Source organism: Berghia stephanieae, chromosome 1 (assembly GCF_034508935.2).
Source record: "Berghia stephanieae isolate SIO BIC M18660-M18661 chromosome 1, UCSD_Bste_1.3, whole genome shotgun sequence".
Classification (NCBI taxonomy): domain Eukaryota; kingdom Metazoa; phylum Mollusca; class Gastropoda; order Nudibranchia; family Aeolidiidae; genus Berghia; species Berghia stephanieae.
Window position 1 is genome coordinate 131,187,937 of NC_088360.1, and position 11,092 is coordinate 131,199,028.

The 11,092-nt window shown below is 34.9% G+C and overlaps 1 protein-coding gene across 1 annotated transcript; it reads right to left on the bottom strand.

Annotated features, from left to right (window-relative positions):
- Positions 1–394: 394 nt before the first annotated feature.
- Positions 395–11,079, bottom strand: LOC144963197 (putative RNA polymerase II subunit B1 CTD phosphatase RPAP2). The gene is made up of 9 exons (XM_078896953.1): positions 10,850–11,079; positions 9,051–9,149; positions 8,411–8,476; positions 7,951–8,075; positions 6,610–7,609; positions 6,012–6,109; positions 5,012–5,092; positions 1,854–1,922; positions 395–1,322 (listed from the first exon to the last, which is right to left on the bottom strand). Exons 1-9 carry the CDS (start codon positions 10,976–10,978, stop codon positions 1,160–1,162), a joined length of 1,830 nt encoding a protein of 609 aa, XP_078753079.1. The 5' UTR covers positions 10,979–11,079; the 3' UTR covers positions 395–1,159.
- Positions 11,080–11,092: the final 13 nt, after the last annotated feature.

The window sequence follows — 11,092 nt, forward strand, 5'->3', positions numbered from 1 at the left end:
AAATTGAGCTTTTATATAGCGCAATATCCACTAAACATGCTCAAAGCGCTTTACAAGGGGTCCCTGGCCAACAGCACCACATAACATGTAGGACGAGACATGACACCTGTTAGGCGACATTATAATTTTTTCGAACAGAGACAACGCTGTTAACGGCCAGGTACTCATTTTACACCTGAGTACGGTAAGAGAATGTGAGTAAAGAGCCTAGTCCAAGGACTCAACAATGAATGAATGAGGCTCGAACACAGGACCTTCCGATACGAAAGCGAGTGTCATACAAGTCCACATAGGGGGATAAAAGAATAACCTCTTGCTGGTCCTTGAGGGGTCAAAAGACACCTGAATCTTAATGTAGGTCATTGATCAAATCAATAAATGATAAACACAATAATAGTAAATAAATTCCTTTTATTCATCTCGAGGAGATTTTTATCTTCAGCATCTATCTCAAGAAAAAAAAATAAACAAACATAAAAAAAAACAAGAAATCTCAATCGCCAGCAAAGTAAGCAAAAAGGACTTGGAGACAAATTAGGGAGCAGGCACTGGTGTCTGATAAAGATAGAAAAAAGTGTGCATGAAACAGTGTCAGACAAATCAAAGAGAAAAATACACGGAAAACGCCATCCCAAAAATCCAGCCTTCTACTAGGCAGGCTGTTTTTTTTTGGGGGGGGGGGGGGATATTTTTCTCTTCGCTTTGTCTGACAATTCCATGAACACTTAATCAGATGTTTAAAATAGGGACTTAGTTTCTTAATCTAAGAAATAAAAACAACCCAAACTGCTCTCTCTCTCGTTGTAATCCCAAACCATTTTAATTTAAACAAAATTTCAGGCATCTGAGATTGAATAGCTAGGTTTGTAGATCTGTCAGAAAGTACCTTATGTCAGAATAGCATCCTATCTAAAGGGTAGTTAGCAACTCGAAATGACCATTCAACAATGGAAAAATGAAATTTTCCGATTCTCCTGTGGCTACTTTAAAAAATGTTTAAATTCCAAAATCTAGAATATGGTCTGTTTTCGTTAACGACATATCAACACTTTTTGTTCAGCATGGGCCATCCATGGAATATACCTGTATTAACATGACACCGTATTATAACATGCAGGATAAAACCAATAAAATAACATCTATTGATAAGCAGTCGACATTAACTGGGTTCAAATACAACAGTTGCTTCAGATAAAACGTCTCTTGTGTACATGTCTATATCTTCCACGGAATGTTTGATTCCTTTGAGAAGTACAGAAAAATGCCGCCCTGTTGAATCCTTCACAAAGGCTTCTTGAACTAATTTGACTCTGAATGAGAGCCTGAAAAAAAAAAGTATTAAAATTGAATAGAACGGTTTTACACCTGACGCCAATTAAAACCTGGGAATCAAGTTAGTACAAAATTGCTTTTTAAGAAAATTATCATTAGGCTTCTCAGTTCTCAATATATTTAATAATTACAATGATAATTGTACTATCATCATCATCATTCTCATCATCATCATCACCACCACCATCATCATCATCATCATCATCATCATTATTATTATTATAAATATTATCATTATCATCATCATTATTGTTATTATTATTATTATTATTATTATTATTATTATTATTATTATTATTATTATTATTATTATTATTATTATTATTATTATTATCATCATCATTATTACTAACATCATCATTGTTTTTACAATCATTATAAGTTTGCTATCAACGTGTATCAGCATTTCTAAATTTGAACAACTCGCATGCAGCTCACAAGTGCTATTCCTGATTTTAAATTAAAAGAACATTAAAGAAAAATAAATCGATACATTTCTCTCCCAGAAAATCTGCACTCACATTTTAAGAAGAATCAGAGATACCAGTGTCCATTCTGCTGGCTTGAAAATGATGGTGTCTCTCTCCAGCCTTCATAATGGAGAAGAAAAAGAAAAAAAATTAAATATGTTTGTTTTGTTTTTAAGGGTTTTACGGTGCTTGCAACACATTTAGGTCATATCAGCGCCGGTAAAAAGGAAGAAAATGGGATAGTAAAAAGTTCTAGAATTACAATTAAAGCACTTAAGAAAAAGGAAGACAAAGGGAGATTATCTCAAATCGGGAATAGATGTAAATTCCAAGTACACACTATCAGTGTACTTAGTTTGAGATCACCTAAATATCTCAACCTGACACAAGCACAGGTCCCCACTAAGTGAAACACACTCAAATGTTTACAAATCTGTAAAACAATAATAATACAATGCATAACAGAGAGAGGATTTACAAGAATTAAAATATCATCTCCCAAAACCCTAACTCTACATTTGACTGTTTCCCTCCCAGCAAGGGGATCCGGGCAGGGCCAGGACAAAACCAAGTAATCTCATTCCGAGACAAAGACAGAAAGCATGTTGGAAAACAGATATAGGGATAGAAGACACAGTAAGTGCCTCCCTGCCCACTATGGGAGGTCAGGAACCCCATCCAGTTAAAAAAGGTGGAGTTGGTAAAAATGTTTGAACTCAACAACAAAGAAATATCTGTCATTATGCAAATATATACAGTGGACTCCGGATAAGACGATGCCCAGGGGAACCGAGAAAAAAATCGACTTATCCGAAAATCAACTTAACCGGAGTGTAACCAAATGAGCAAAAACTCATTTGAACAAAGCAAACCAATCTAGAATAAGTATGTCCCTTCATATTGCGCGGTCTCTGTAGTGGTCATGAGAGGCTCCTACCCCCAATAGTCCCATAGAGGAATCAAAATACATAAAAATCGGAATTTGAGATAAAAAAGTGGACACAACTTACTGTTATTGAGTATGACATACTTTGCAACAGAAAATGTAATAGACAATCCAAAAGTACTCAAATGATTAAAAATAAAAAATGTGTAAAAATGTACAAAGTGTAAAGACTGAGAATGGGGTCAATAAATAATAGAGAACACACAGGTCCTGGCCGTCTGAGAGCAAAGCATTGAATGGATGGATTTAACCTTGTCAGGACCCTCCTCCTCCCCCCCCCCCCCCCCCCCCCATACACACACCTAATCAAGCAAACGCGCGTGCCGGTACACACACACACACACACACACACACACACACACACACAGGGCTAAAATTAAATAGGGAAAGAAGCTGACCGTACTCAAATAATATTATTACGGATTGAAGCCAACATATAATATTACCAAGGTCATTGACCTCACCAATTGGAGTCACAATAATAATAATAATAATAATAATAATAATAATAATAATAATAATAATAATAATAATAATAATACTTAGGTCAACCCCCCTCCCAAACATATAATATTATCTGACATCAGCAGCACACACTTTGAAGAGACTAATCAGACATACAAAATGTGTGTTGATTGACCATAGGAGATGACGAAATAAGCCATAGCTCACTTTTTTTTCGCTATAGAGATTTTTTTTTAAAATTTTCCTCGATGAGTATGCCTTGAATGTGGAATGTATACCAATTAAGTGAGATTATTCTGCGAAAAGCGGAAGGGTAGGAGCCTCAAGGTCATGCTTCTTGTAAATCGTCGAGACAGAAATAGCTGGTATGCCAATTTCCTATGCGATGATTTTCTGTCGCATGCCAAACTTTCCAAATGCATCAAATCTTCCTTTTCCGCGATAGGTTTGCCATTGTAGTTGTAGACTTGACTTGAATTCCTCTTGATAAAATTGATACTAATTAAGAGGGCCATTACATAGGATGGCCTGGGAATAGAACCAAAAAAATCTTGAACTTGAGTGTTGCGACAATGTAAAATTTGAGATGGAGAAATTAAAGTTATTCAATACTGCTCATGTACATTGAACACGGACGTCAGGCAAAGCACCTACATCACATCGATGTGCGTCAATCGTTCACGGATATTCTTAACCACTTAAAATTCTTACTGGTAGCTTTTTTAACCAATGGAAATACTTGTTTATTTGTGATTATTTTTTTGTAGTCGAGTGATAAGAACATCGACTTAAGCGACATCGACTTATGTGGAGTTTTTTTTTTTTTTACTAATGTTATATAGGAAGAAGGGGGAGGGACCAAGAAAAAAAATTGACTTGGGTAAAAATCGACTTAGGCAACGTCGACGTATCCAGAGTGCACTGTAGATGGATAACAAGACATTGGAAGAAAGACTTTTAGGATTTATATACGATGGTCTGGATAGCTCAAGATAACAGTCAAAGGTTCAGTCAAGTTTTATTTATTTTCATTTTCCGATAACTCTATCCTCCTCGTGGTGATTGGCTAGTTGGGTCTACTAGAATTGGCAGAAAGTACTTTGAAATAGACAAGTGTCCTATCTGAAAGATGACAAATAATTGTTAAAGTTTGTTACTGCTACAGAAACCGGAACAAGCCCTCACTCTACTTTATGGTTTTATAAGACCTTTTTTAGAACACATTTGCTTGTTAGATGGATTGACGGATAAATGAAGGAGCTGATGAAGCACTGTAAAAATAGATAGAAGGATTGGCAGATGCGGCTATGTGGTCTTGTGGTAGGACAATCTCTATTGGATCAAAAGGTCCTGGGTTCGAGTCCTGCTCCGAGTGGCACATAGTTAAGTCCTTGGAAAAGGCTCTTTACTCAGATTCTCTCACCGTGCTGAGGTGTAAAATGATTACCTGGACGTTAACAGCATCGGTCTGAAAAATGTATTGCCTAACAAGCATCACATCTTGCCCTACATGTTAAGTGCTGCTGTTGGCTATGGACCTCTTGTAAAGCGCTTTGATCATGTTTAGTGGATCTTGCACTATATTATAAAAACTCAAGTTTGTTTGTTTAAAACAAATACAATAACAGCAGAATGAAATGGATAAACGATGGAAGAAAGGTTGGACCGATAATTTATTTTTTGTAATAAAAGATATTGCATCTACATAAATAAAACTTCATCCTTAAAAATTAATAATTAAAAACTCATATTGTTTTAGAAACCACATAATTCCAAGAAGAAAAAGAAAAATACTTACTTAAAAGTGTAAACTAATTCTCTAATATGAGAGGAGACGTTTTGAATCGACAATCCCATCGGAAAGAGCAGATCTGGCAGACTGAGAGGGATGGTCATGTGGTAAATAATTACAAGTTTTTAAAAAGTTTTTTTTAATATAGATCAACGAAAGGGATATGATACAAAGTATTTGCATAGCACATGACCATGACCAATAATTTCATTAATTGTTAAAATTTCATCAAGGGGTGGATGATTGAGTAGATAAGATATTGCACTTACACCGAGAGGACCGGATTTGAGATCTCCTAAAAGCATCCCTGGATTTTCTTCCTAGAGCAAGACATTTTACCACTATTGTTTAAATCTGTGATGCGACACTGCAGCTAATTCCTGATTTATCTCATTCTTTTCTCGAAATAGACAATCAAGAAATATTTCCCCCACAATGATAGATAAAGGGATTTTTTTCTTATCATACCACTTTATCAATATGTGTGTCTTGCTCCTTCAGCCCATTGTGAAAGGAAACATTTACCTAATGACATAAAACCTTTTTAGATACAAATTAAAGCAATTTTCATATCTCCTACATCAATGCAGCAATGACCAATTAACTTTTGGAAAGCGTAATTTAAATACCCGAAATCTAAAATCCAAACTTTTTCAACTGACCAACTCACTAATCTTGCAGTGACAACATTGTTGAATCTAAACTCAGTTCCAAAAAGAGTATTCAGTGATAGGCTAGCACCAAATTAATATATATATATATATATATATATATAACAAATCATTTTTGAAATTAGTTTCATATTACTGAAAAAATATTTTTTGGCATCAGTCTGTAGCTCTCTAAAACCTCTATAAAAGCTTCTCAATTTGAAATTATAAAAAAGATAAATGTAAATCAACCGTTATTCCTATTTAAGAGTCTTGTAAAAGTGCCGTTTAATCCAAGTGAAACATCTAAAAAATAAATAATATTTAAGCACTTTGTGATAAAATAAAAAACTTACGATTTTTCAAGTCTTTCAAGAACAATCTTTGCTCTGATGTGTGATTGGTCATAGGCATCTACCGTTGGTATGTAAACACCAGATTCTGAGTCATCAGTCTGATGAAGACAAAGGTAGGATGGGGGGGGGGTATGAGCCAAAAAGATCAAAGGTTACAAGATTTATACATTAAAATTGAATATATATCCACAAAAGTAAAATTCTTCCATTTACATGTTAAACTATAAATTGCTATTAATGGCAATACCTGCAAGAAAATAAAAGTAAACAAAACTTAACACTAGACAGAGCTCTGCAGTATATTCCACTAAGGCTAGATAAACAACATTCATGAGATGTATACAGTGCAACCCGAACATATTGAACTCAGATCAAACAAAAACGGAAACGAAAATAGAGACTGTAAGAGGATGAGAGCATAAAAAATGGATTTTGGTGATTTTCATAAGGAGCAAAACTAAATAAATGGAACATTCCAAGCTCCAATTTTTTCTTGGCCTACAAAAAAAAAAAAAGAAAAGAAAAGAAAACTACTAGTTCTCTCTTTTTCCCCCCGATATTTAGCTCTGATTCAGTTAACAAACAAAATACAATTTACCTTTTCTTTGGTTTCTTGTTTGGGCTTTTTACCAGTGATAAACTCTGTAACTTTCAATTGAAACTCTTCAGCTTCATTTTTCAAGACGTTATAATCTGGAACGTTCTTTTTCTCTTTATTACCAACGTCATCCTCTGCATCACCATCACCACCGGCATCACCGCCAAGAATGTTACCGATCTGTTTTTCCTGAAGATCCAAATTCTTAGACAAAGACACACAGTCTACTTGAATTTGAAGGTCTGAAAATTTCTTTGTTGCATTTTCTACTGATGGAGAACTGGGTGTTTTAAATTGTAAATATTCCACAGTGCCGATTGACACCCATCTTTTTAGCACTTGACAAATAATACAGAGTGGCGATTGAACCTTAGCTGTTGGTGTTTCTCTCTTTCTAACACTTTTATTATTGGGATCAGCGGCTTTTTCAACATTCTGACACTTTCCACCCACACTCTTTTTACTAGAATCTTTATTCTCTTGTAAATCCACCATACCAGATAACACATTTTTGCGCTTATTTAAAAGTTTTTGAAGCTGCTCCAACATTGAAGAAGTCTCAGGTAATTTCCGTTCACTGGACTCCATCTTAGATGCTGGGATTTTATTACTATTGAGAGATTTGAAACTCTCTGTATTTTGAGAAGTAGAATTAAATTCATGTAGTTTTGATGAAGTGGTCTGATCTGGTTCCAAACTGCTAAAACCAAGTTTGACAAAATCACTTTGAATATCCTCAATATCATTATATTCCCTATCATGACTGTTGGACTTTACCAATTCATTGTCAGATGCTATGGAATTTTTTGTTGTTATTTTCTCTGCCTCATTTCCGGTGAATTTTGTACCCTTGTATTTACACTCTTTCAAAACTGGCTTATCAGCTCTGGTGCTTGTATCCTTTTCTACAAATCGTTTATCCAGCTCCTCCAGTTCTTCTAATTCTCTTTTCAAGTCTTTTTTGGGTACAGGACCAATCACCTCATGTCCAACTTGTCCTCTGTAATAAAAAGAAAATTGACAAATGTAAACATTTTTTGTCTCTGTGTACGATATGACTTTTTTTTTAATTAAAAAAATTAAATGAGATTTGATTGGGCATGATGTATTGTGCAAATACTAGATTTACATTGATCAGTACTCAGGTTTACGATTTGATCTCCTAATGAGTACAGTCCATTCCTTAGAGCGATTGTATTTTTCTTTATGTCTTGACACTGCATTATTCACACCTTTTCAGATTTTAAAACCAAAATATTTTCAAGACTTTTTAGGTCTAACAGTTCATTATGTGTAAACCAAAATTCAAGCTGATTGAAAAGAAAAAAAAAAAAAACTTACGGTACACCCTTATGAGGTGAAATCAGAATTTCAATTTTATCTTTATCCCTGGCCCAAACTGGTGTCTCCGGTATTTGCTGTTTGAAATTGTTTGATGCCTTAAAACATTGATTACTGCAAAATTTCTGGAATAGATTAATATAGAATGGATTTGATTATGAAAAAAAAAGAAAAGAGAAAATAGAAAACAAAATCAAAAACAGAAAAAAAATAACCCTTGTTTCAAAATATCAAAGTTAACATTAGGGGTCGTATATTTGATTCTCAACTTTTAAATAAATTTGAAGCTGTTGCGAAAGGATCTGTATCTTATGATAATTCAAAAATCATTGTCAATTATTTCATTGAAAGTCAACTCCTGCTATGCCTTTATTTCGGTTTTTTGAAAGTTTGTTTACTTGTTCATTTAGCAAGTACATTGGTGAGTAAGTTAAGAAATGAATATTGATAAAGGTCAAACCTTTCTTTCTGAAATGTCATAAACTTTGTTCGCCTTTGTGGAAATATGATATTTCTTTTTCGGCACCTGAAATAAATAAATATAAAATAAGGATAGTGGATTCAACGAATAATGTTTACTATCATAATATTAACATTGTTTTTAAAGTTGACCACAGTCACCCAGAAATGCTGGAGGATTGACAGAAGTCTAAAGTAAATCATTTTAAAAAGTTGCTCTTAAAGTCAACAAGCCTTTGGGCCTATATTTTATCCCTGTTTTTATAGCATTAGATGATGGTAACAATTGCTTGTTACAAATCGGAGAGGGCTTTGCACTATCACAAAATTATTTCTAATAGATCTCATTGCTGGGTGAGAAGAGGAGGTAGAATAAAAAGCTTATGACTTAAAAACTGATTCGAACCACCTCCGTTAGAAAATAATTCTTTTTTAAAAATTGGTCTTAATCACACACTTTTGTCTTATTTCCAAGAAAACAAAAAAACAACCTGAATTTTGGGGGGTGATTTTGTCTTGAATTTTCTGTCTGTTTTGTCTCGCATTGCATCATACAAGATGCAAAACAGATTTTGATTACAATAATATTACATAACAATATGAAACTTATCGAAACACTTTGATTTTAATAATCTACCTACATTTGGCAAGGACTCGTGACAGAGTGAGTAGCCACAAAGATTGACAATTGATCTCTCCTCTACAATATCATCATAATTTTCTTGACTTATCCGCTTGCCCTGTAAGAAAAAAAGGCCAATATATCATGTTTTAAAATGATTTTTAAAAATACATATATAAGATTTCCTTAATTAATCCCTGTGGTAAAATGGTCTTTAAGGTCTATTCTAAAGAAAAACTAGAACAGCCTAGGTGTCAGCTGGAGCTAAACAGCCTTATCAAAGCCACGAAGTGCAGGAGTGTGTCAAACTCGATACCTCCAAGTTACTTAGCCGCCTAGACCATACCACTATAATAGTCTCCATCCAATTGCTATGTGCAAGCAGCATGCATTTAAGTTTTCAAATATGAATTTTGAATGCAAGACTGATTAATGTGAGCATGACTGTCTATCAGCAATATTGCTGCAGTCTTTATCTTGAAAACTGTGATCTATATATAAGCATTTTCACAGGGGAAAGTGTACAACATAAAGCTAGGGGTTGGCAGGATTCATCTGCATGGGGTGCAAGGAACAAAATAAATTATATTACCTTTCTGCCCATGACAAGTGTATGAATATGTGCGCTATGTGGTCTTGTTGCATGACACTCGCTTTCAGATCAGAAGGTTCTGGGTTCGAGCCTCGCTCAATTCATAGTTGAGTCCTTGGAAAAGATTCTTTACTCACATTCTCTCACCGTACTCAGGTGTAAAATGACTACTTGGCTGTTAACAGCATTGTCTCTGTCTGGAAAAAAATTGTATTATCGCCAAACAGGCATCATGTCTCATTATTTATGTTACGTATTGCTGTTGACCCTTTGTAAAGTGCTTTGAGTACTTTAAGTGGATACTGCGCTATATAAAAGCTCAATTAAAGCTTAAATATAGAAGAGGTGAGATGGGTAATTTTTACTTCAGATATGGACTCTATAAAAAAAATATATATATATTAAAAAACTAGTCCTTCATAGCCATTTGGCTCGTGAAACAGGAGTTTATCCCCGTTTCTGTAGCATGAAACGGACAATAGTAATTGCCTACTATCCTTTGCATAGGACACTAGTCTAACATTGTGCTTTCCACCAGATCTAACAGACCCAGCTACCCGATCACTGCTGGGTGGACAGAAAAAAATCTCGACTGCATGAGGGATCACTCTGTCAAATTGCGTGTGATGTGAGTGTTCTACCAACTCCTTTCTTTTTTGTTCTCTCTCTCTCCTCTCCCCAACCCCCGCTGGTTAAAAGAATGAAAAATAAGAGGTGGGTTAAGAAGAGGGAATCTGCACCCTTCAAGTAGTGCCTGCCTTACGAACAAAATGGCGGATCTCCAATATAAACCAAATGACACAAAATGATCCCAAAAAGACCTAAAGGAGGAGGTGGGGTAGTGGGGGTCCCCCAAGTTTTAAGTAGGTTTGAAAAGTGATTTGCACCAGTTTCCAGCATCATTTCTAAACTCTACATCAAAAGAAATGTTACAAAAAAATCGGTTTATCGGTATATGTTTGATGACGTTGTGCTAAAAATTTACCGGAATTTCTACATTCCCCACATCAACAATTGAGATTTTTGGGGGAAGCTAGCATGATAAAGTGATAAAGACAAAGGGGAACTTTGTTGAAATCAACAAGCTAATAACGCTTAAGCTTTTAACCATTCTTAAGTGTGGATATATTAAAGTTAAAGTCGAAATCAGACTCAGAGTGTCGAACCAACAAAGTACAAAATATAAAGACAAAGACAGAGAAGAAATCAACTCCACTCCAACTCACACACTCCGAGAAGTACTCGTCATCAACACAACCATCGACAAGTTTGTTGACGATATGAAATGCTCTTTCCTCGCATTCGACCCTTTTCCTGATTGTCACTTCAGTCCTTTTCAAATGTTCACTGGCCATTATTTGTCGAGGTCTTAATTGATCTGTGGTGATAGGCTCCAATGGGGATAACCACCACCTCACCACAGTTTTTGAGGAGTAAACAAAAAGGAATCGAAACCGAAAGTACAAAAA